Raw genomic sequence first — 27,023 nt, forward strand, 5'->3', positions numbered from 1 at the left:
TCTAGGATCTACGGTTCACATGATCGACTATAACTGTAACAGTGCGGAGCACTAGGCGCCTCTTGTCTGTCCTTTTCATTAAAAAATCACGTTTCCTAGAAATCCTTCATTCGTCTCTATTCATGCTTTCTCTCTTTCCGGTGAACTCTCCTTGAACCTGATCCCTATTGTTTTGGTTATAAAGTTGGTTTGGTTAGCTACCCTCGTTTTCTTAGTATTTTTTATCATCCCATTCTAGTGATGTGCAAAATAGGTACATTGTTGAGAATTACTTTGAGTTTTGACGTGATTTTTCTCTTCGTTTCAAATTCTCGTCCAAATAGGGGTATTGTGTAGCGATGTAGAGTGAGATCATCGTTAAATGCATTTTTTCTTGTCGACTGTCGGCACAAAATTTACAATCCTACTTTCAGTGCTTTCTCCCCAATTCTTAGAAATGTCCACCTGCCTGTTTCCTTTTACATAATTATTTTACCGCTCGTCTGGAAGGACGTGCTAGCATCATTTTTTAAAAGATCACTTCCATTATACCTATTTCCTATTGTCTAGTCTGTCTGTCGCGCTTTCAAGATGACTTCATTGAGGTTGTAACATTTTTACTTTTAGTAAATAAATGAACTAGTCTCTTTCATTCTAGTTCTTCCATGAAACAGTACAGCCTATTTTTTCGAAAACTATTTCATGCTTCGCGTGCTTTATCTCATGAAACCAATGTAAAAGAAGGCATTTTGGGTACCTATATGCAATGATAAATTTATAGCTCGTGTACTTCGTTTCGTCAATTCTTCTACATTATGTTCTGAATTGTGCAGAGAAAATTCGGCTCCTGAGAAAATGAATATGAGATGGGCCCCTTCAATTTTCGGTCATTATTTCAATTTTCATTTTTCCAGGAGCCGATCAGAAATGGACTTTTTCAGAATCATCGAATTTGTTTCTTCATTCATACAGAGGATAGATGATAAAACATTTGAATTACCTAAACATTTTTGTTGTGTACGTGACAATCAAGTTTATTTCGATGTTGATATATTTTATACAGATAAAAAGTTTTAATGATTATCATGCAAATTGCAACATGAAACGTAGCAGATATCTCATATCAGCAGGTACCTAACTCGTAACTATACCTACCAACCATGTCCACCATGCCATTCGTTAGAATAGCATTACTTTCATACTTTCTTTAGATTCATTCTTCCAAAAAATTACATACCTATGTCAAAAGGATGAAATGGGATCACCAGTGTGACTCTACATTTTCAAATAAGAAAGACTATCATTTGAAAATTTTCTCATGACATACAGTTCATTTCAATGACTCAATGTTGACGAATTTTCGAGAAAATCTGAGAACCTGAATTTTGTCAAGTTTATTAAATGGAAACGACTAGATGAACTTTGTAAAATAAGTTGTATCTAAGGCATACATTTTATAAATGAGTCCTGTGGTTTTTTTTGGTGGGAGGACGACGTAGGAAGAAACCTTAATTTTATTTCATTTTTGAGTGATATTATGTACTTGAACATCATTACTTAAAATGAGTACATTCAATGGCGTGACTATTTGGAGAGGGGGTAAGAACGAGTAGCTCAAACTAATTATTTCTCCAATGTACGTTTTTGTAGATTTTTTACGTGAAAAATTCCGAATTTTTTACAAGAAAAATTCCGAATTTTTTACAAGAAAAAAACCTCCTTCGCTTCTCTCAGACGGATAACAGTTTCTACGTTTTTTTGAATAATTTTTGTAAGTTCATATGTTCTAAAATGTCTTTCAAAATACTTAGGTACAATAAGAAATAGTTTTTGAACCGAAAACTAAAAATTTTGCAGTCTCTCTTCGCTTGGACGCATTATTATAATTTTTTTTTGGAATGATTCTTGAAGGAAAAGATGAGTTTCCATTCGTTTTGTGAACTGAATACCTATCTAGCCTACTAGGCTTACGCATAATTTGTTCAAAATTGTTCACTCACTTACAGAAGCATTTCTTATCCTTCAAAATTTAAATCTTGTTCCAGCGTAGCAGCGTAGTAAGTTATTATCTCAGCCTCACCTTCTGAAAAAAATCAGATATGAGATAAGAAACACATTACGTGAATTTTTAGATGCATAGCATAGCTTCTCGTGTAGTCAGTAGTGGTACATGACTATACGTATTACGTACGTTGTAACTTGGCTATTGATATTTTCAATTTCAAGTTTGTATGTATAAGTCAAATTATTATTACTAGGGCTAGGATTTATATGCGCCTTAAAAATGCGCTAAAAATGACGAAAATATGCAAATATATGCGCTAAAATGACAAAATATGCGAATATATGCGCTATAAAAGTGCAGCATGTTGCATATCAAAATAAAGGCATTTTCAATCTGGAGCTGAAATTGCAGTGCATAAACAGAAAAAATACACCCATTCAGATTAATTTCATAAAATAGCATTTTCTTTTTATAAAAGGAAGAATTATACATTGGAATAACATCCGATTATCAAATGCTGTTTAAGATTGTCAATCAAAACCGATTTCCGGTTGTCTCTGAGCACAAATAAAAATAAAATCATGGTTTCAATTTTTAAAAAGTTTTTTTTTCAATTTGAAAAATTTACAATTTTTTCTAAATGTTGCATTTTTTGAATCAATTTTTGTGATTTTTTCCGAAATATGCGCTATCGACTCAAAATATGCGATAAATATGCGCTAAAAGAGCATTTTTTGACGAAAATATGCGAATATATGCATTTATACCCAAAATATGCGGAAATATCCGCTAAAAAATTTCACCATTCGTCTCAGAAATGTATGAATCGCAAAAGAAACAGTGATATGCTCTAACTAGTATAGCCAAAACAGATATGCGTTTGCATATAAATCCTAGCCCTAATTATTACATTATCATTACATTAAATTATATCTGAATCAACGTGATTAATCATTATGTAGATAGAAATCTTTATGGTGGCCCTGAAAAGGGCCGTTTTGATTTACAGATGATGATATTTACTTCGAGCTGGTGTATTTAGTAACAGCTTTAGTGCCTTCGGATACAGCGTGTTTGGCCAATTCTCCAGGCAACAAAAGACGGACAGCAGTCTGAACTTCCCGACTGGTAATGGTTGATCTTTTGTTGTATTGCGTCAAACGGCTGGCTTCGGCGGCGATACGTTCAAAAATATCATTCACAAAACTGTTCATGATACTCATCGCTTTCGAGCTGACACCAGTATCGGGATGGACTTGTTTCAACACCTTGTAGATGTAGATGGCATAGGATTCTTTCCTTTTCTTGTGACGTTTCTTGCTATCATCCTTCTTGATGTTTTTCTGAGCCTTGCCGGCTTTTTTGACAGCTTTGCCAGTGCTTTTCGGAGGAGCCATTGTAAAGAACGAAATGTGATCGGTACAATATAACGATACGAAATGATGCTACGTAAGAAACGCGCGTAGTATTTATTCGAAACGATCAAATCCTACCAACCAATGAGAGCGCGCGGTTTAGTCACAGTTGGTGAACTCGTTTGAACTACTAGAACCGGGTTAGGGTGTATCGAATAACGCGCTCTGATTGGTTGTTACGTTTCTCATCCGCTACGAATTTCATATATAAATAGCGGCGTTCGCATCGTAACATCATTGTACTATCAAACCTTCTTGTGTTAGTGTTCGTGAATTTTACTCAATACAAAATCATCATGTCTGGTCGTGGTAAAGGCGGTAAAGTTAAAGGAAAGTCAAAGACTCGTTCATCTCGTGCCGGATTACAATTCCCAGTCGGTCGTATCCACAGACTGCTCCGTAAAGGAAACTACGCCGAACGAGTTGGAGGCGGTGCTCCAGTATACCTCGCTGCTGTCATGGAATACTTGGCCGCTGAAGTTTTGGAATTGGCAGGCAATGCTGCCCGTGACAACAAGAAAACTCGTATCATCCCGAGACATTTACAACTCGCCATCAGAAACGACGAAGAATTGAACAAATTGTTATCCGGAGTTACCATTGCCCAAGGTGGTGTACTTCCGAATATTCAAGCTGTTCTTTTACCCAAGAAAACCGAGAAGAAAGCATAAGCTTTTACACTACACTTAAAACGGCCCTTTTCAGGGCCACTAATTCGATTTCTTCATTAATTTGTGATTTTACGCAATTTGCAATTGATAGAGTAAGAGTATGGTATGAGTACCTACAGTTTTTTATTGTATGCATAGTTTTTACCCATCGAGTAGATCATCGCTATGTTTTTCAGTGGGTCATTTTTTGAAAATTGAATGAGGTAAGGAGTGAGAAGAACTTTTCATCGCATTCATCGCAATATACTTGAATTACCTATTATTCAGTATTACGAATTAAAGAAAATTATTCAAGCGTTAGTTTCTGCTAGTAAAGTAAAGATACGAGCTTGAGGATCTGCGTTGTACGTTCTTTTTTCAATTTTTCTCCCAAAAAAATATTGAATGAATAAGTGAAAAAAAATGCATGAAAACGAAAAATTTGAGAATGAAATAAAATTGAAGTTTCAATTCAACTTTGTATCAACTTTTTTAAAGCAACACTATTTTTTTCCACAGCATTTATTAATTTTACTCAGAAAAAAAAAAAAAGAAATTGAACAAAAATTTTCTATGAAATGAAATGTATGAAAACGTAAAATTCAAAGAACAAGAAAAAAATCAAGATTTCGATTTCGTATTAATAAAGCGTATTTTATCGAAAAAAAATCAAATAATCAAATGGGTAACAGTTTGTCTCTGTAGCTATCATGGATTTTCAATTGCGTTAATACTGATTTATATTCAATATGCAGAGGCGCAGAGTTGATTAGTTTTTCTCTCAATAATCTCAATATGCAGGTGCAATTGAACCAAAATTGAACATTGAATTAAAAAATGTAATAATTCATCATTTTATCGTCAAATGCGAGTCCAAATTGAGGTTATTAATTACGTGATGTGAAAAAACATCGTCTTGTAACATGAAATAATATACACCACAGTAAACATCATACTAGTAACCTAATATACGCGAGATTAACGTTGTTTTACAATAATTATGAATGGGCCAATGGGATTTCGTGTTTCGTATTTTGTTTCTTATTACGCTATGGAACATTTTTTTCTCATCTAAGATTTTATTTACCGAATTAAAAACATGATTGGATTTGATCACTGTTCATTTTATCAACCTAAGATGATTGATCTGTCCTGAATTTCATACATTAGTCCAAAATTCAAACTTCATTGCACGATTTGAATGGAATTATTCCATGTAACCAAAACAAGATGCTTTTACTGATCCATTTCATTTTGATTTCTTTATTAAGTTGTGATTTTTCGCAATTTGCAATGATTATGATAAAGTAACTACATTTTTTTGTATTGGTTTTCTCAATAGCATATATCAAATTATGTTTTTCCACTGGGTAATTTTTTAAAATAAAATTGAATGAGAAAGGAGAACTTCTCAAATCTCATCCCATCGCAATATAAATGTATCTACATAAATTATTATTCAATTTAAAGCAAATTTACAAGCTTTGTTTCTGCTAATGAGGATTTATGAGCTTGATGGATCTATGTTTATTTTTCAATTTCACCTCCAAAATTATTGATATTGAAAGAATTAGATTCATATGAAATGAAAATATGTATGAGAACGAAAAATTCAAGAATGAAAAAATTGAAGTTTTACTTTTGTATCAACTTTTTCAAAGTAATATGATTTCCTTTCCACAGTATTCAATTTTACTCAGAAAAAAAGAAAGTGAACAAAAATTTTCTATGAAATGAAATGTATGAAAACGAAAAATTTAGAACAGGAAAAAACTATTGAAAAAAAAATCAAATGATCAAGTAACAGTCTAGCTATCATGGATTTTCAATCGTAAATAGTGATTTATATTCAATATGTAGAGTTGAATAATTTTTCTCTCAATAGTCTCAATATGCGGGTGCAATTGAACCAAAATTGAACATTGAATAACAAAATTTAATAATTAATAATTTTATTGTCAAATGCGAGTCCAGATTGACGATATTTATTACGTGAAGTGCAAAAATACCATCTCGTAACATGGATATAATGTATACCACAGTAAACATCATACTAGGAACCAAATATACGTGTGATTAACGTTGTTTTACAATAATTATGAATGGGCCAATGGGATTCCGTGTTTCGTATTTTGTTTTTTTCACGTTTTAGGACATTTTTTTCTCATCTGTGATTTTATTTACTAAATTAAAACACGATTGAATTTCATCACTGTTTATTCTATCAACCTACGATGATAGATTTGTCCTGAATTTCATCACATTGGCCCTAAATATAAACTTCATTGTACAACTCGAATGGAATTATTCCATAACCGAAACAAGATGCTTTTGCTGATTCATTTCATTTCTAAAAGTTTTTTTTTTGAAGTTTGAATTCTGATATTCGTAGTTATACTCGAGTACCTTTCTCTCTGCTTCCTTCGTCCACTTACCAAACCAAATTTTAATTCGATTTTACAGATATACTGATAATTGTTCAATTGGGCCAGTACTTGAAAAATCACTTTAATGGGTGAAGCTTTCATCACGTTTAACGTTGTTTTGTTTGAAGTATATTTTTATTGATAGTAATTCGGTAAACGTTCTATAAAATAAGTAATATTCTTTTTTTTTCTCAATGTTGATCTGGTTCTGCATCAAAGATCTGAGTCACACGAATGAATAAGATTTTTGAGCCTACACAATATGATGCACTTGTCTATGAAACACTAAACCTTCTTATCTATAAGCGCAAATACAAACTGTACAGTTGTTTTACAATGATGATGAATCCGCCAATGAAATGATTAGTTTGGTGAAAATTTACTTTCTGTTACAAGTTTCGATCATCTGTTCCATATTTTATTTTCGATGAAACGCGTAATTCGAACTATCAACTAATAAATAAATGATTCATCACGTAAAAATGATTTTCCAAGAAAAATATAATCAATGTGCATTAAAATACTGAAGTTTTTCAACGAAATATGAGCTTTGTAAACATTCAACATTCTGGCTGATTTTTCGAAAGTTTATTCCGCCATCTTATCGAGTACTGAAAATACTCGTAATATTATTAGGTATAAACTTCTACATATAGTGGTAATTCTGTATCATTTGAAGTTGCAAAAATGTATCTATGACTATCTATGGTTTCTTGGTTGAAAGTAGAATACTAGGTTTCGAGTCGATTATTCGAATTTTCTGATTCCAGTTGACACTTCGAATCGAATTTCTTAATATTAATTCCGAAGTTCTAAAGCCTACAGGGTTACCGTAACTTTTGTATTCTAATTTTTACATCACAATACCAGTCTTTCGTCATAGTTTTTCCCAATTCCCATTTTACTTTGACTACCCAATATTTAATATCATTTATTCAAGTCACTAATCAACGTATTTAAATTCACACACTATTGTAGAAGAAATAAATCTGGTGGCCCTGAAAAGGGCCGTTTTGATTTTCACAACAGGAACAGGGTTTCCAAAATTAACCTCCGAAACCGTACAAAGTTCTTCCTTGACGTTTCAAAGCGTATACAACGTCCATGGCGGTAACGGTTTTCCTTTTGGCATGTTCAGTATAGGTGACAGCATCTCGGATGACGTTTTCCAAGAAAACTTTCAAAACACCACGGGTTTCTTCGTAGATCAAACCGGAGATACGTTTGACACCACCACGTCTAGCCAGACGACGGATAGCTGGTTTCGTGATACCTTGGATATTATCACGTAATACTTTACGATGACGTTTGGCGCCTCCTTTTCCTAATCCTTTGCCACCTTTACCACGGCCAGTCATTGTTGAGGTTGTATGAACACGAGTAACACTAGTAAAAATGTACTAACGAGATTAACGAGAATGAATACTAGAAACTTCGTCGCGCTGCTATTTATATGAATTTCAACTCTGAAAACGCGTTTCTCATTGGTTCATAATAGTAACGGAATCGACCAATCAGGGCGCAGAAATGATATTAACGGTTGCGCGTGTTAGAATAGGTATTTGTAGGGCAAGAGGGAAAAGGAGGGATGGTGCATCGGGTTCCTGCATTATTATAGGTGAAGTACGTTGTTACTTGTTTTGCTTTTGCGTCGTTATCGAAATTCGAATAATATCAGAAAATAATACTGTTTTTATTTACCCAATATCTTACTGCAGAAAGATCAATTATGAATAGATTATTTTATTTTCAGATAAACTGAACGAAGAAAATACTACATGAAAAAATATACCTACCTAGGTGTATTGACGCGGAATCATTCTACATATTTCGTACTTATTCCGTCTTTTGCATTTTACGCGTTTACCCTTGTTGCGTCAAGTCTCAATGACAGTTGGAAGGACTTCTAACTGCGCAATTTGAAAAGGTCTCCTTTCTTTTAGCTCTTTCGTAATCCTTGAAATCCTCTTTTCTATAAGCACTGCTTCAAAAAATAAATATTTCTTACTATATGATTAATGAATTAAAAAAAATTGCGAGTTAGCTGAAATGAATAATCGAATTAAATCACAAATGCTTTCAAATTTTACTAATGAAAATTCGTTCGTTGTTTTTTCTGAAAATGAATTTATTAGTCTGAGTACTGAATGGCAAAATACCACGTAAAATTCAGTTGATAATTAGGTCACAGTACTGTTACATTATACCTACACAAATGAGTTCAGGAGAGTGAAACAACATAGATATACGCTTGTATAGGTATATTTTAAATAATCACTTCACAAAAATTCATTCTGGTAATGAATTGATAATAATGAAAATAAAATTCAGATCGAATCATTTAAAAGGGCTAGTTAGGTATATTACCAGCAGCAAATTGAATACCGATAATGCATCGCGATGTTTAAATTTAAAATAGGTCTTCAATGTCGTCCTAAGTAGGTCACTGTTACTCGTACTACCAAGTCAACAGATACAGATCGAAAAATGTTGGCCAAATCTTGAACCAACTTTCCAACGCAGAATTTATCTTTGTAAATTTGCTCATTTTTATATGAATCTGATGAACTTTCCCTGGGAATTCAAAATTAAGGCACCTAATAATTACCATAAAATTTTATTTTGTGACCATAAAAAATCGTGAGAACGATACGATCCTCGCAAAATTTAGAACTCGATTCTCGATTAGTCATTTCGTATTTCCTCGAATTTAATGCATAAAATTTCATTTTGTGATCATAATGAATCATGAGAACGATCCTCGCTAAATTTAGGACTCAATTAATAATTTCATATTCCTTCGAATTTGATTTCAAATTCTAATTCGAGCGATGTTGAGAAGTTGAGATTGAGAAACTAACTCAATACGAGTTAAGTCAACGTGTTCACACATATTTGAAGAAATAAAATTGGTGGCCCTGAAAAGGGCCGTTTTAAGATGTACACTTTCCCATGTGTACTTATTTCTTGGTAATGGTCTTCTTGGGCTTTTTGGCCGCAGTCTTCTTCGGCTTAGGCGATTTCGGTTTCTTGGTTGGAGTAGCTTTGGTTTTCTTTACTTTACTCGGAGCTTTAGCTTTCTTCGGTGTAGTCGATTTTGGTTTCGAAGCAGCTTTCGGTTTGGCGGCCTTTTTCGCAGCGGGTTTCTTGGCGGTTTTAGCTTTCGCTGGTTTAGCATCACCGGATTTTACTTTCTTGACGATTTTCTTTTTCGGGGCTGCGGTTTTCTTTTTGGGTTCAGCTTTGGAAGCCAACTTGAACGAACCAGAGGCACCTTTACCTTTAGTACGGATCAAAGTACCTTTTTCGACGGCGGATTTCAAGTACTTCTTGATGAAAGGAGCGAGCTTCTCAGCATCAAGCTTGTAGGTGCCACTGATGGATTTCTTGATGGCTTGCAGAGAAGAACCACCACGTTCGTTCAATGATTTAATGGCATTGTTGACCATAGAAGCGGTAGGCGGATGGGTGGAAGCTTTTTTGGCGGTAGCTTTACCTTTGACTGGAGTCTTCTTCTTTTTAGGAGAAGCAGCCACCGGAGTAGCGGGTACGGTTTCAGCAGTTGATTCAACCATGTCGAAAACACGAAGTACTTAAAATACAACAACAACGAATACGCAAAGTAAACAACACTAGCACAATAGCAAAGTAAACAGGATAAGACGTGAATGGACAACGAACGTATATATACTCGAAGGTAATACCGTAGTGAAGACCCTTGTGCGCAGCTCGCTAAAGTAATACCGTATCGAGAAAACAGCTGTTGTTCGATGTATTCGAATTGTGAAAGTTCGCTTTTCGTGTTTTACTACTTGGTTTATTTTATTATTTTGTTTAATAAAATATCGAAATTTAAATGAAAATTATTTTATCGTATTCTTCGAAGATTAACGAATAAAATGGTATACGATTTGTATATATTTAATTGCAAATACCATCGTTAGAATGTATTTTTACTAGGCTAGTCGAGATCAAACTATTAACACTCGCAAATAAAAACGTTTTAATTAAAAAAATTGATCGTAAAAATAATTTCAATTATTTTTTAATAAAATCTACAATCTTCCTAGATTATGAAAAATCAAAAAAATTTAAAATATATTCAGTTTTAAGGTACGAAAAAAATTATTTCATTGAACGCTGAAGCACAAATTTTTCTACGTTTCGTATCGAATGATTTACACTTCGAATTTGTATATGACTAAAAAAAATGCATTTTTGTTCATTTTTTCGATGAATTATGGCGAAAATTTTGCCACATTCGTAATGCTATCGACTTTTTCAACATCAATACATAATTTTATCGATTTAACGAGTGTTTTTGAGCCTCATCGTGTATCTTAACGTAATACTGCATGCAGTCGATAATGATGTATTTTATTATAATAAAGTTTTCACGAAATATTTCAACATCGATGAAAATTTTTAATAAAATGGTATACAAAGTGAAATATTTGAGATTTATTCATCTTTTGACAATTTTTGAACATATTTCAGCCTTTTTATGGTTCCAATGCAGCATATTTTTGGTGCATGCATAACACATACGGAATCGAAAAATACTCACCAGATCAGGACGATAATGAAAATGCATTGAAAATACTGATTTATTTTATTTCTATTTTTTCAATTTTCTATTTTAACCACTTTTTGAGATCTTATTGAATGTGTACGACACGTTTTGTAAATTATTAAACAAAATTTTCGACTAATACTTATGCATTGAACAAGTCTTACTTACCTATTTAGGTAAGTACATTGAGCCAGTGCAAAAATGGTATTAGTTTAAACTGATGAAAAATTCCTTATTTTATTTTGAATTTTATCTACAAATAAGTACATATGTTTGAATTTATTGTTGATTAGACATTAGACAAGTTCACCAACTCATGTAGCTACATTATGCTACGTATAGTAAGTGAACTGCAAAATATGCAAAATACTGTAGTACTTACATATAACCAACAAATGAACTTTTGAACGGTTCAAATGTAATTAAGTCTTATTTTTTTTAAAAGATACTTGCTTAATTCTCATATTTGAATCGATTTTAAAACCATTTTTGTTTTACTTAAATGTTCATAAGGGAAATATAGCTCTACCTATAAAAAGTAGGTATAGATAGGTACTTCTTGCATCTAATTATACATTTCCCGGATCTACGCGCAATGAATGGACAATAATCATTGAAAGGGGAGTTTTTCTTCGCATGAAAGAAGATAGCCGATGATTTACCATAAAAATTCAACATGCTTTACTAATTACTAAATAATACGCTATTGCGACTATTTTCGAACACTTTCTAAAAATCAAGAATTCAATTCGACAACTCAAATTTGATTCTGAAATGTAGCATTTTCTTTCATTGAGCCAAATTTCAGAAAAATGAGTGTGATCATGATACGACCGACGGTCTTTTTCGATGACAAATTTATTCTCTGTTTTTTGACAGCGATAGTTAAGCTGGTTCCCTGGTTTCAGAAATCTTGGGAAGTGATCATTATCTTTAGTAATTATGAATAAATTCTTGCAATATAATGACCATGGCGACGAAACGCGAGAACCTACTAAAACCATTCTACCCCCTCCATGATTAAAATTGTGCGTAGCGGTATCGTAAATGGTATTGAGGATATTAAGATTATCTAGGTAAGTAAATCAATTACATACCTATTTGAATTTAAAAAATAAAAATTATACTATTTTCGCGTTTTTTCACTTGGTAGGTACTTAAATCTAGTTTTTGCAATTAAAAAAAAAAAAAAAAAAAAAAAAAACGGAGCCTGAAAAAACCACGTTTAAGAAAGAAAGACATTTTGACATAAAATCCAACCTCTTAAACGTGTTTAAAACACGGTTTTATTTTTTGGATTAAAAACCTAAGCTCGGCGAAGAATAGGAATTCTATTAAAGGAGAGTAATTTTTACCAAGAATCTGCAGACCAATTTAACACACTTGGAAGATTAAAATTGATATCTCTTCTTCTTTGTAAGTTTCGAAGAAAAATCTCAAGTCTACAATATCCACTTGAAGTTTTAGAAGTGTTTTGAATGATTTTGTTCGAAAATATTAGGTAAGTACTGCAAAGTTTCAATTTTTGAGTACATAATTTTAGGTAAAATAAAATCCTTTTTAGTCTTCACATGTTCAAAAATAAAATGAAAAACTTCAAAGATTTTGCTCTGAAAAAAAAGGGAAAAAAAGGAAAAACCACTTGAATATAAATTTTGTTTTTCATGTTGTCACTTTTTTTTGCAGGGACCACGGAGGCTTAAAAATCCTTCAACTCGTTTCACACTATACACTTTTTTTTGAAATATTATGCTAAAAAATTCATTTTTAAGCCTTCTTTAAAAGGAATAAATGTGTGAGGATTTAAGTTCATTGGCAGAAGTTTTTCATTTCTCTCTAGGGCTGCTAATTAATCATATTCATCATTCTGGTACATGCAGTAAAACATTTTAAACTGCAGAAAAGAGGACAGGGATGAAAAATCTCGATGAAAGATTACTATTTCGAGTAAACGAATTTAATTATTACATCAGATTGATTTTAATTGAAGTAGTTCTTCAAAATAGTCCATCAGAAAGGGAGCAAATAACAGGAGTACTTGATTGAAAGTTTCTGTCTCCAATTTGAAAAAAAAAACTCAATTTGTGTATTTTCCCCCTAGCTCTAGCAATTTTGTGCTCAACTCAACCACTTTTAAACATTTTGAAGAAAATCCAGTCGGAATTTCAAATCCGAAGAACAGCGATAACAAAAAATGTGTACACGTTGACTCAATGTTGTTTTTCAGCACCGACAAAATATTCGGTCTCCCATGTAATGATTAATAATACGTAGGTCTAGGTAGGTATTAATTAGAAACTTATTGCCAACAATGTAGTACTTGTTCAGATTACTCTTTGTATTTGAAATCGGTACGTGTAGAAATTAGATTATTATTTAGGTATTACTAGTTGCGAACAAGGTACTAGAAAAAGCTCCTCAATAATCATAAATCATAATAATCACATCCAAACGTTATAGCATTAGCATCCATTATTCTAGAACCATCTTACAAACCATCAAATTTGTGCACTCTCACGCAGTTTTACCGAAAATAGAATTTTGTTGAAATTAGAAGCGTTTGGCTAAACATAAGTATCAAACACTCGTTGGAAACTTCAGAAAAAAAAAACAAAAAAACACAATCAACAATTAGCAAAATATGAAGTGTATTTAATAGACCGGTGAACAGATCAATCTTCCAAAATTACAATCTTCTATTAAATATTATCTATTCATCCAACATAGTACTCTTTCAAAGAATCGAGAAAAAAAACAGTCATTCTTTTAGAACAAAAAAAGAGAGAAAAATTTACCAAGACATTTTAAAAATAAATTTTGGTCGAATAAATATGCAAAAAAAAGAGCGCAATATGCTTTCAATTCAAACACATGAAGATGAAAGCTACGTAAAGTGAAATATTTACAATGGAAAATAAAATTTGAAAAAATCAAGTTGTAAAATTATAAAAAAAATACATCATAGGTAGATATAGTACGTAAAGAGGAAATAGAGAGAAAAAAGGAAAGCTTTTTATACAAATTATATAAGGTCCATTTTATGGTAAAAAGTTTCATTTCACAAATTATAGAAATAAGTATAGGAAAATTCAGGTAAGTATGTCATTAAAAAAAAAAAAAATAGATAAAATATTCGATGTTTTTTAGAGCCTTGCGCAAGAAATAAATTAATGTAGTATGAAGTAAAAATGGTAAAATTGAGTTCACAATGAAATAAATGTAATAAATTTTAAAAAAGGAAAGAAAAAGAACTGTACAAACAATATTAAAAATAAAACAGATACAACATAGAAATAGATTTTGTTCTTTGTTTTTTTTCTTAGAACCACTACATAAAAGCATTTCAATTCTAAAGACTTCGCTAATTACTTAATAGGCAAATGTACACTAGTTAGACAATTTTAAATTTGCTCATTATTGATGGCACATGAAAATGTAAAAATTTCAATATTTTTATCAACGCGTAGGTAAAGAGAGACAAAAAAAGAATTTATTCACGAGCACTATTTAGGTAGTTTTTTTTATCGACTAAAGCATTAAAATCTAGTACTAAAATTGATAAGACAAAGACATTGAATTTTGACGTGAAAAAAAAACACTTACAAAGTACATATAATCGGTGTGAAATAATTTCTTCCGTATATTTTACTTATCGCTTGGGTAAGTATGGGTATTTTAAAAAACAAAAATACCGAATTATGTTTGGAAATAATCGGTCTTGAGTGAAAGAGAGAGTATTTTTATATCACAACTGAACAAGCAGTAATAAGAAATGAAAAATGATTAGGTAGGTACGTAGGTATTATTATTAGAGAGATACATTAGGCTATAGGTATATGAAAAAACACTGATTGTCTTATCACTTGGAAATGCAGACGAGTAATTATTTCACACTTGATAAATCTGGCTGAGTTTTCTTTGAGCGGGCTTTATAGTATTAGCAGCGAAAGCTTTCATGGAGCAGACATAGTCCGAGATGGTGGAAAACATAACGGAAATGGAAGTGCGTCGAAAAGCCGATGGTCGTCGATCGTAATTATAATTAGGTTCTTCTTCTTCTTCGTCATCTTCGATGTCTTTGCTCATGACAAAAGAATCGCCGTTATTTATTTTCCACGTTGTACGTATATGAGGAATATCACGTTGAAAGCAATTATTTTCTGGTCGTTTTGAGCGACTTGGTCCTATAGAAAATAAACGTAAATAATATGAATTGATCAAGATTTGGTGGTGTCAATGTACCTATCTACGAGTAGTCAAGTACCTAATTAAAATTGTGAAATAGTGAGATGCTCAGGCTCGAGGGCAATCTCTTATTGAGAATATAATTTATAGGTAGTAGGTCTAAATGTACTTTTAGTCGTTTTATTTTTATTTTTTCGTTTCATTTTGAAAACTTTTGATGATTTTTTTTCAATTTTTAATATTATGGTCCAATTTTTGAAACTTTTCAGTGCTTTTTACGGCAATTTTGCAGTGTAATTATTCTCTGAAATTTTTGCGTAGGTACCTACCTACATTCTGACAAAATTAAAGATGAAAAAAAAACGACAATGTTTTACTTAAATTTGTTTAAGACATCGAACTTTGACCATCGACCGTTTTGTTTATTGTTTCTAACAAAATTTTGTTTAAATTAAACTGGTTTCTCTGTTTAAAACTTTTTTTTAGAGTGAAACTTTTTTTCTATGTGTGTTTTTTTTTCATCTTTTCAAAATACACCCAACTTTGAAATTTTTTAACTTGGTTTCAGTAAAATTGCTGAAAACATTGTTTGGTTTTACAATTTTTATTATAAGTCATGCGATACAAAAGGTCATCACTCTCCAATATCTATTTGATAACAAATTAAAAATGAAGTTTGCAATCTTAAAAAACTGTATGCATTTTTTAGCACAAAATGCATTCAAGACATGAGGAGCTTGGAATCAAAACTCACTTTTGACACCAAAAATCGATATGCGTTTTTTTGCGGATTTGGATACTTCTTCAATTTCTCTATCACCCTACAGAATCCATTTTTCCGAATTCGGCCCCAGTTCTTCACAATTTCGTGTTGAAAAGTGCCCTTGGAGTCAAAACTCACTTTTGCCAGTGGCAAAAGTGAGTTTTGACTCCAAGCTATAAAAAAACCTGTATTCTCAAGGTCGCATGGCAGTCTACAAAGCCAAAATGATTCAATTGCAACTTCGGAAGCATTTTCTGATAGTGAAAATAGCGAAAATGGTAGTTTTGAATTTGGAAGTTATGCAACTGAGGAGGTAAAAAATTGGATGTACTGAGCGCTCAAAACTTTTAAAGCTCTCTGGAGGCGGAACAAAATACTCTACAGGAAAATGGAGTCGAGGAAAATTGTAGAGAATTAAATTTCCAATCGACATAATTTCGTTAGTTTTTTTCTAGGGTGCTTAGTTTTCGATATATTTGCAAAAGAAAGTATAATTTTTGGGAAAATTCAGTGCTCAAAACTTTTAAAGCTGTCTGGAGACGGAACGAAGCATTCTACGGAAAAATTAAATCGAGGAAAATTGTAGAGAATTAAATTTCCAATCGACATAATGCCGTTAGTTTTCTTCTAGGAGGCTTATTTTTCGATATATTTGCAAAAGAAAGTAAAATTACCCCACCTTGGAATCAAAACTCACTTTTGCCAAACTTGATAGCCATACTGCAACGATATGGCAACTTGAAAAAAAAAAATGTCTCACGGAATCCTATTTAGTAGTCTTACTCAAGAGTTCGACATACTTTGCAGCGTTTTTTTCATCAACGCACTAGGCGAAATCAGTTATTGTCGATTTTCTCAAAACTTTGTCCGATGGCAAAAGTGAGTTTTGATTCCAAGCTCCTCACATGTTTTCAAACGTGTTTTCACTACCCAATTTTTAAAAAAATCATTTGTACAAACTCTTTTTAAATGAACAAAAATTTACATATAAAATATTTTAGAGATTTTCAATGTAAATTCCAAATCAAATCAAATTTTCCTCCGATAAATTCTCGATGAAATTCCATTTTAAGTCCTCCTTTTGGATGTTTTAGAACATATTACATATAAAAATTATTCTTTGTTTTGTGTTTTTAACCAATTTCTTCGAAAAATGTTCCCTCTAGCTTCACTCGAACATGATTTCATTCCCGTTTTCGCAAAATGATCGCATAATAAATTGATAATGGAATAGGTAGTTTCAGAAAAATTACTTCAATAATTTCTCCTTCTTTAATTGCCCTAACGATTGAGAAAATTCTAGCCAATCACAGAGTTAATTTTACTAGGCAAATATTAATTTCAAATTAAATTTTTCTCAAAAGAATTTTAGGCGATTTTCAATCTCTATTTCAACTCAGATCATTTACCTATAATATCTCTCCCAGGAAAAAAATATTGAAACCAATCAAAATATAAGCTTCTATTCAAAACTTGGATTGCCCCATTTCTTGGGTCTAATTCAATCTGATTCTGATTGAATCTCATTTGGTACATTTTATGTACATAATTCAATCGAATAAACTTTTGTTACAACTTGGTATAATTTGTACTCCATTGAAATTGAAACTTTTTTTCCTGGGTGAGTAAAAATCTCTCAGTTTTCCAGGAGGACAGATTCGAAACATGAACTTGGCAAAACTGCCCCCTGCAATCGAATAATCGGCAACTTATTTAATAGGTATGTAGATAGAAACACCGGTCCCATCAAAATAGGTGCTCATTTATTTTTCGACTTATTTCACTTCACATTAAAATTTCGAATATTCTGTCCCTCGTCTAAATGAAAAAATACACGATACTCGTAACATTTTCCACCAATAAAATAAATGCCTGTTTGATTTATCGTTTTTTCACCTTCTATCTTTTGTTTCATTTTTAATAAAAATTGCAATTCAGAAGATTATGCCTCAGCAGGACACATTCGTTATAAGAATTTACCAGGTCTGTTCAATTCTCCGCTATGTCCACTCCGTGAAATTGCTTGCCCTCAGGCGTACTCAGTATCGGTAGAAAGACTCCGGTCTCCCAAAGAGTAATCACCACCTTCGAAATACTGCTCGTCATCTTCAGGCCGGCCGTCCTCTAATGTAAGATCGTCTGAATACGTTCCTCGAGAATGAGCAAAAGCTATACTTTTTTGGTAGCTGAACAGTTGTCTTTCTAAGCTGTAATTTTCCGCTTGCAGCGTAGCTATTTCTTTCCTGAAATTCAATTTATTTTATTTAAAAATGACACGAGTTTTAGTTTTAAAAAAATAAAAATTTGTACTTCATTAAAAAAAAAAAAAAAAAAAAAAAAAGTGTTTTACCTACAAAAAATATATAATCTAGTAGGTAGATACTCGCATAGCATAAATTAACACCGATCGTTACCGCCTTTAATAAATCAAGACGAATTAAAACCTTATTCTAACATCTACTCGTGACATTCCATAACACAAACAAACGTATCATTAAGAAACGCTTTTTATGCCAAAAGTTTATACCTACTCCAATTTGGCATATTTCGGCGAATGCATAATGACAACTTACAAACGTGATTTATATATTGAGCCGAAAAACGAAAACTTGAGCTCGGTGAATTATTACGGGTAGGTAAGAAGGGCCTAAACATACCCAAATAAACGCTCATGTAGCCATTAAAATAATTGTGTGATTGTGCCTGCGGTATCTAAAGATATTAATGTCGAATAAAGTCTGTTCATTTATTACGTAAGTATGTGTTATGACAATGCTCCAGCTAGAAATCTCTGTTTTTGGTAAATGTCACATTTTTTTCCTTTTTCTTATTGAGCTAAGCCAGTATTACATAACCCTACTTTGTTGTGTTCGACTACACAAAGTCGTAACTACACTCGTATGTTGCAATAAACTCGTTTATCAACATTTTTTGGCCTTTTTTTCGTTTTCTTTATTTGCTTATTGCAAAAAGAAATCAAATTTTTGCTCCAGACCAATTTTTTTTTAACCACTCGACTTTATTCGACCTTCGCCCCTTTTTTCTCAAATTACCGCGCATTTTCGAACAAAATGAATTTTTTTTCGCAATTTTATCGCGAAAATAGGATAAAAATTTTCTGAAAATTTTCATAAAATTCTTACTTATTTCATTTTATCTAAAGCGAACGGTTCCATTCCATGGTAACCGAAGTATCGGGCAATTTTCTCAACAGCCAAGTCGTACTTAGGCCAGGTACAATATAGTACTGTACCAGAACAAGAGTATAATAATTTATAAAATGGGTCTATGCGAGTTAATACGGCGCTTTTTATCGATACATTATAAAAATATGTATTTTAAAGCTGTATTTTGATACCTCATTTGTTGATTATGCAATCGGATCACGTCGTCGTATTTATGGTAAGTAGCTTGAAACAATAAATAACTTTCTTCCCATTCGATTTGCACTCGAATTTGGTTTTTCTCCGTCAAAAATGGGCAATTCGTGTCTCGAAGCTGTAAATAAAAATAAAAAAGTTAAGCTTATACGATAAAACTTCGAGTAGTACATACTGTTTTTTTTTTTTACTAAAGTGAACTTCGATAAAACTAACTCCTGGTAGAGATTTTTTTCAGCAGAAAAAAATTAGAAACGTTGGTATAGATTTTTTTATTTAATAAAGTACCTAACTAGATGTACAGAAGAGGGAAAAAAATACCGAAAATTCCTCAACTATCTGTACACGACACCAGGTATTCGACGCTTTTTTCAAAAATTTAATCCGTCTACATCTCTAGACACAAGCTGAAAGTTGAAATTAAAAAGCCATCCAAATTTACGTCACGATTTCGCGTGAAAAATGTGCCAGATGTGATACAATTAAAAAAAAAAAGAGCACCCGACAAGAAAAGCCCGCTTTCATTGCACAGCCGACTAAATCTTGCTATTTTATCCTCAAAAGGGTGTTGGTAATTATTGACATACTGGTTGGCCTACGACTATTGAATATTTAATGTAACATTTATACCCCATACAGGCTGCGAAAATGTTAATTTACATGCTTTCTCGCGGTAGATGCTAAAATTCCAATATATCATTCGACGATGCGAAAATTCAACTCGTAGCGAGAATTTTTAATTGGAATACGGCGACAAAAAATAAGGTTCGAGTTTGAATAGCTCTGTCCTCCACCTACACGTTACGTTATATTGTAACTTGTTGCTTATACATAGTATACGAGTACGAGTGAATTTCGACGTAATAATCACCCAAGCCAGACTGCAATATTTGTTCGCACCGAGGAAAAAAGCAACGTTACGATATTTTAACAGAATTTTCTCATACAGAATAGAGGTTATATTGTACCAAGGAACATAAAATCTTTGAATAAATGAGTTTACAAACTCAGTAAGAATATTTTATTCGTGCTAGGTAGGTACGAGTATAACGTGAAGTTCCAATCCTAGACGAGGTTATTAGAAAGTTTTTTTTCTCATTTTTTGAAATGTTATAAATTGAAAATTTTAATGGAAGGAAATATCGTTTTTTTTTGTTTTTTTTTTTTTAAGACAAATATCACAGACAACTTTGTAAATATCATAACAGGACTTGGCAGTTAGATTTACTACACACAATTATTAAAATTCAAAAAAAAAAAAAAAAAACATTCTTCTTATCTGGTAGGTACCTAGTACTTACTTGTAAAACATTTTTTCAAGTTGATTTTAACTAATTTTTAAAAACTATTGCATTGATGCATGTAAACTTTTTTATTTAAATTTTATTGTTTCGTTTGAAGAAATACTACCGTAAAATTTTAAGTTGTTTAGGTTTTATTTTTAAAAAAAATACTTTTATGCTTAATGAGTTGAAAAAAGTACACAAAAAATTTTTTTTAAATAATTCAAGTTTCGTTTCCTGATATTAAAATTAAAAAATAATTAGGTAGGTAAGTACCTAATTCAATGCAATAATACTCGATAAGTTTTGTTTTCAATATCAAATTAAAAATAATTTGAACGAGGAAAACATACGTATAATAATCTGATATATTGTGTATATGAAGGGAGGGGGAGGGGTACCAGGAAAACGTTGAATAGAAAGTAAGTAATGATTGATTCATTTTTTTATAAATTTAGCAGATGAGCTTGCTTCTGAGTTGAGATCAGAGTAGTTTGGACAATTTTAACTCGCTGTTCCCTCCATTTTGCAAAAAATAAAAGTTGAAAAGATTTATTATCATCCCTTTTGCTCTTTATAAATACTTACTGTATGATTTTTTTTTTCATTTTTTTTTTCATTTTTTCGTAGGACTTTTAGTTTGTTTCAATCACCGATTCTTTTTAATAAAAAAACACGAAAAAAAGTAATTTTTTTATCACAATGAATGACTCTTCAAGTAAGCAATTTTATGATTTATAATTCACTTAAAAATTTTAGTTTTCATCAGACTTTTGCTTTTTTTTAAGTAATAGATTTTAATTTTATAAAATTTCAATATTTTCACCTCAATAAGGGCCGATCTTGGAGAAAAATTAATGAGGCAAGAACGCAGGAAAATTCATTAAAATCCGTAGAGTGGCATTTCACAATTTGAGGAATAGACTTTGGCAAAATTTAAAATATATTATGCACAAGGTTTTCATCGATTTGTGCAAAAAATTCAGTCAATGTGATCTCTTCCTCTCTTTCTCTCCATCCCCCACTAGAAAAATATATAAAATCAACATTTTGCAAAAACTAAGAAAATATGGGCGAAATTTTCAAAAATTACAGCAATTTTCAAACATACCTACCTACCTTTCTGTTTATATAATCTGCGAAAATTTCCCAATTTTTCATGCGCCCTCTCGTGGATATAAATTTTTTGGTTTCATTTGGAGCCTCGAAAAATGACTGATTTTTAGGAGATGGCCGCCCTTGGATGAAAATACCCTCTGAGCCAAAATTTTCACTCAATTCGCAGTCAACAATTTTTTTTTCAATCTCTTTTTATTGTCTTTAATTTCCAAAAAAGTATTTCCTAACCCATTTGAACTTGTTGAGTCAAAATCCGGAGTTCATTCGAAGCTTTGATCGCTTCTAAATACATATAGGTATTCAAAAATCTGGCGATTTCTTAATGGAAATTTCTATTCTATCCAAAACGATGAATCTAGATGCAATTTGGACGTGATTTTTGTCATAAATAAAGTGAATTTTTGAAAATAATTTTTCAGCTCAATTTTCAACCTCAAAATGTGTAATTTCTACTGGAAATGAATTCGTCGTGCCCAATAACTTCACCGCAGCCACCATTTGACTCAGTTTTCTCCCTAATTTATGCGATTTTTTTCGAAAAAAAATATGCTCCTCATAAATGCAATTTTTTTAACACGAAATATCGCTCATCTAATAAATGCTGGTATCTATAATTTGCTGGTTCGGTTTCAAGTGAGTATTTTCTCATTCATTATGGTAATTTCAACTACAAATTAGAGGTCACGGAGTCCGAATCCGTTGTTTACTCGAAATGTGTTGGTTTTTTTAATCAAACACTCTGACAGTTTTTTCATAGAAATTTCAAATTTCTCAAAAACGACGAATAAGCCAAAAAGCGACCTCGAATTAGTCAGAAAACGCTTTGAGAATGCAATTTTTGAAAACTTTTTTTTTTGGACATCGGAAATGAATTCTTCATAATTCAAAAACCACATCAGCCAAAACTTTGGCTCGAGTAGGTATTCATGGCAAACTGGTTATGCAACTTTATTAACACGAATGGCTCATCTAATAAAACATTTCATTATGATAGTTTTTGACTATAATTCGAGGCCGCTGAGTCTAATTCCACGTCAGTTTTTGATGGTACTGGTTGCTACATTTATAGATTGCTCCTTAAAAGGAAATATTTACTCAATTTGAGTTTTTAAATAAGCCCTAGCCTTTATTAGACAGCTAATCCACGTGGAAAGAAGAAAATCGAACCGTACTTTGAACTTTGAACGATTTCTTTGTAAAATCAAAACAAACAAACAAAAAAAAACGCTTCTCGATTAATTCGAATTGGCAAATTGAAAATCACCCTTTAGAGCGTTTTTCCGTTTCGAAAGAAACTTCAATCGGTGGCACTTAATTGTAAGGAAATGGATCGAGATCAAGGACTTCTTTCACCTCGGTGCAGGGTTCGTTTTGTATTTAAGGATGATAAGTTAGTGTAATTTCTAAAAGTTTACCATACTGTAAGCCAGTATAATAAAATATAATCAACTTTCCGACAGGTACTTTGCGAATAATAAATTTCGCTACATCTTTACGCATTAAATTTTCGCAGCCTAAAGCTAAATCCAAAAACACATTGTAAAATTTATAACGTACCTAACTCGAGTGTAAATCTTATACACAATGTATGGCTAAAAGTTCACTAGATTACGAATAGGTAAATTTTTAAATGCAGAATGTACCTCTATACCTAATTTATAAATTTGTTAGATGATAACGAGTTCTCATTGCAGCAAAATTCAAACATGTTCTGTTTCTACAGCACTACAGCCTAATAAAAACTTCCCAAAATATATTTTTTTAATCTTCCACGCAACAGTAGGTAAAAGTACACGTGAGTTTGACGAAACAAACGAAACCAAGATCGTATTTCTTCGTATAACATTAATCATCGCGTGCGGTATATAGAAAACACGACGGAGACGGAGACGGTGACGGAAGCGCGAACGACGCAGCGGCGAGCCGACGTTACCTTACCTGCTGAAGTAATTAATAAACCTAAAACCGCGAAAATATAAAAGCTGCGAGCTTTTAATAAAGATACTGCATTTTTATTCCATTAATTTGATGTTATATCCGCCATCCGGCGAAACCACGCACCATGTTCGCATATTTTTACCTCCAATAATACGAATTACGAACAAAATACGTCGACGTTTTCGTTATGGAATTTTCAATAACCATGAATAGAGTGTGGTACGTATAGCTACGTACAAACGGTCGTGTACATCGTCGCACCAACATATATCTACGCTTCATAGTTTACTCAAAATGAAAAACTTGGCCCGTACTTCCGTGCTTTCTCCTCTCCCCCCCCCACGACGAGTAAACTAACGCGGTACCTACTTATTCCCTTTTTGATAACATTCCAAAATCGGTCGTCGTTCATAATCGAGATAAAAATTTCACAGGTACCTGCCGCCAATCGTAGCTTATTTGTTTTCATACTCGAATAGTCCACTCTTCTCGGCTAGTACCTAATTGTATGAGCTATATTAAATCGCCCTTGTCCGAACAAATTACATGGTAGAATGAACGTGGCTCAAATTCGTTCGAGGCGATCTTAATTAATTTCAAAGGGTTTTTCAGGAATAAATACTGGGTACCTTTTTCTCGGCATTTCAAGGTCAAGAATGAAGGAAGATTTAAGCTCGATTGAAGTTTTCCTCCTCAAGATATGACGGGAAGTAGAAAACAAAAGTCAAACGAAAGTCGCAGAAAAATTAATTTCAGTTTTTCCTCGTATACAAGGTGTCCGGGGAATGAGTGACGAAACTGAAATTCTAGATGCAACAGAGTGTCAGGAGAAAAATTTGTAATGAATATTTTGCAGCTATTTCAAAGATAAATAGAGGCGAACACTTTTTGAGAAAAGAAAGGTTCAAATCAATTTTTGATCATTGAAGCATTTAGTGAATGAATTATAATTAGTAAGATATGATGAGATTATTTATTATAATCTGCTAAAAGCCCAAAAGTCAGTAGACAAATTTCGTTGAAAAGTAAACAAATTTTAATACCTACATAGAAAAATAAAACTCTGGTAGATGTAGGTAAGTACATATAAATATTATTTGAAATTTTCTAATTCTTTAAGAACTGAAATCACTGCGATGCAATATCCTAACCCCGATAAATTTTGCTCAAACCTTTTTTCCTGACTAGATACTGAATTCTCAAATCAAAATTCCCAAATTAATACTCCCTGCATGAATCCTCTCCAAAACTCAATTTCCAAAATGCAAAACTTTCTTGCAATTTTAGTATCTAACAAAGCAAAATTTCCTACAAGATATCAATGTATACCATTTACTTTAGTGTGTCATTACTTTAAGTTATTATGTCACATTAATGACCTTAATGTTGTCGATAGTGACTTTAAACTAAATAAATAAATAAATTTTTAAAACAATTTTAACAAAAAAGTAAAAACTACGAATCTTTCTCTGCGATTTTGATAAAGAAATACGCAGGATTTTTTACAATATTGCAAACATTTGGCAAATTTCGACAAAAAAATGAATCTTTAGTTCTTTACAGTTTTAGCAAAAAAGTAGAATAATTATTTGCAGTTGTGCAAAAAATTAGTACTTGGGGAATTTTTCATAAAAACCACGACAAAAAAATAATACTTTCTTGTAATTTTGGTCAAAAAAAGTTTTTTCAGCAATTTTGGTTGGAAAAATTTTTTTGAAACAACTTTAACAAAACATGATTCTTTTTTACAGTTTTTACAAAAAAATTATATTTTTCGCAATTTTGACAAGAGAACAGTTTTGGTACCGTAATCTGGGGTAACATTGAAGGGTGCGGTTTTATTTTTCCTATTTTATCATTTTTAACTAGTGGTTCCAACACCAATAAAAAAGCAAGTGAAAAAAGTGGTGTTTTAATTAATGTGAAAAGCTTGGTGTCTGGAATTTTGAATTTTCAAATAATGAGTCAAGTGACATTAGAGATGTGTTGGTACACCTCCTGACTACAAATTAGCGCATTTGTTCATGTGCCAAAGTTCTTCCCGGAGGAGTAAAAAAATAATATTCAAACTGGGGTAACTTTGAAGGCTATAAAAAAATCATGAAATTTCAGTAAAATTGGCCAAAAATGCATGAAAATGCTTGAAAACTTGTTAAAAATGGTGTGAAAACTTGAAAAACAGCTCTAAAATCATTGAATAATCATGAAATTCAGTCAAATTGGCCAAAATGCGTGAAAAACGCCTGAAAACTAGAAAAATTTCAAATTATCATTTTTTGGAGCACTCTTTCATAAATTCAATTGTGAATATGGATTATTTTGTAGATGCTTGATGCGTATAAAGTGACCAAGAAGTGAATATTCATGTTTTTGATAATTCTTGACCTATGAGCTAAGCACATTTCAAGGGGCTTTCAAAGTTACCCCAAACGCTGGGTAACTTTGAAGGGCACTTCTTTTGCCTTTTGCGACTGACAGAAAAAAGGTAGACAATTTCTGTAAACGCCAAAATGTACAGTGCTGACATAGCTTTATCAAAAGCACCACACACATTTCCCCTACCTCCGCCATTCATACCTCTAAACATTAAAAATTCTGAAAAATCCTTCAATGTTACCCCAGTTTACAGTAATATGATTATACAAAAACACAATTTTTCGCAATTTCAACAAAAAATACAGACAAAAAGAAAGCAAGACTGGAAATGTTAACCAAAATCAAACGAAAAGTATGGCTCTAGGCAAATTTGAAATTATGACCAAAAAAAAACAAGTCTTTTTGTGATTTTGGTAAAAAAAAAAAACTTTTTTTCCAGCAATTTTGAAAAGAAAAATTAATTTTGACAAAAAAAACTGTCTTTTTTCCAGCAGTTTTTACCAAAAAAACGATCTTTTTGAACGATTTTTTTTTTTAATAAAAAGTAGAACGACAAAAAAGAAATAGGTATTTTTTGGAAATTTTGGCCAAAAAAAAAAAAATTTTCTGTGATTTTGGCGGAAAAAATGGATTATTTCTGGAAATTTTGACAAAAGCACTTTTTTTGGCAATTTTGACAAAACATGTTTTTTGTTACAATCATTTTAAAAAGTGAGATTTTTTACCATTTTTTTAAAAAGTTGAATTTTTTGCAATTTTGCCAAAAAAAAGTAATTTAAAAAAAAATTATTTCACCAAAACTGACAAAAAATCAGATTTATTTTGAGACAAAAAAAGTAAGACATTCAAAAAAAAACTTTTTGACAATTTTGATGAAAAAATAAAGAACAAGCCATTTTGATATTTTCGACAATAAACAGATTTTTCTTGG

General features: G+C 31.9%; 5 protein-coding genes across 6 annotated transcripts in view; 1 reads left to right on the top strand and 4 right to left on the bottom strand.

The window, feature by feature from the left end:
- Positions 1-111: 111 nt before the first annotated feature.
- On the bottom strand, positions 112-3,651 carry LOC135836605 (histone H2B-like). The gene is made up of 2 exons (XM_065351543.1): positions 3,008-3,651; positions 112-2,062 (listed from the first exon to the last, which is right to left on the bottom strand). Exons 1-2 carry the CDS (start codon positions 3,379-3,381, stop codon positions 2,056-2,058), a joined length of 381 nt encoding a protein of 126 aa, XP_065207615.1. The 5' UTR covers positions 3,382-3,651; the 3' UTR covers positions 112-2,055.
- LOC135836606 (histone H2A) lies at positions 3,646-4,077 on the top strand. The gene has a single exon (XM_065351544.1). It carries the CDS (start codon positions 3,696-3,698, stop codon positions 4,068-4,070), a length of 375 nt encoding a protein of 124 aa, XP_065207616.1. The 5' UTR covers positions 3,646-3,695; the 3' UTR covers positions 4,071-4,077.
- Positions 4,078-7,465: 3,388 nt separating this feature from the next.
- On the bottom strand, positions 7,466-8,575 carry LOC135836608 (histone H4). Its single transcript, XM_065351546.1, has one exon. It carries the CDS (start codon positions 7,831-7,833, stop codon positions 7,522-7,524), a length of 312 nt encoding a protein of 103 aa, XP_065207618.1. The 5' UTR covers positions 7,834-8,575; the 3' UTR covers positions 7,466-7,521.
- A 146-nt stretch (positions 8,576-8,721) lies between these two features.
- On the bottom strand, positions 8,722-10,150 carry LOC135836607 (histone H1B-like). The gene has a single exon (XM_065351545.1). The coding sequence runs from the start codon at positions 10,048-10,050 to the stop codon at positions 9,436-9,438; it is 615 nt and encodes a 204-aa protein (XP_065207617.1). The 5' UTR covers positions 10,051-10,150; the 3' UTR covers positions 8,722-9,435.
- A 3,529-nt stretch (positions 10,151-13,679) lies between these two features.
- LOC135836612 (uncharacterized) overlaps positions 13,680-27,023 on the bottom strand; it is a 196,816-nt gene continuing 183,472 nt past the window's right edge. For both annotated transcript variants that reach the window (XM_065351551.1, XM_065351550.1), the window contains 3 exons: positions 19,355-19,494; positions 17,977-18,239; positions 13,680-15,232 (listed from right to left, as the gene is read on the bottom strand). In XM_065351551.1, coding sequence (XP_065207623.1) covers positions 18,026-18,239; positions 19,355-19,494 — 354 coding nt within the window. In that variant the 3' untranslated portion in view covers positions 13,680-15,232; positions 17,977-18,025. The remainder of the gene's footprint in view (positions 15,233-17,976; positions 18,240-19,354; positions 19,495-27,023) is intronic.

The sequence above is a fragment of the Planococcus citri genome, chromosome 2 (genome assembly GCF_950023065.1).
Source record: "Planococcus citri chromosome 2, ihPlaCitr1.1, whole genome shotgun sequence".
Lineage (NCBI taxonomy): Eukaryota > Metazoa > Arthropoda > Insecta > Hemiptera > Pseudococcidae > Planococcus > Planococcus citri.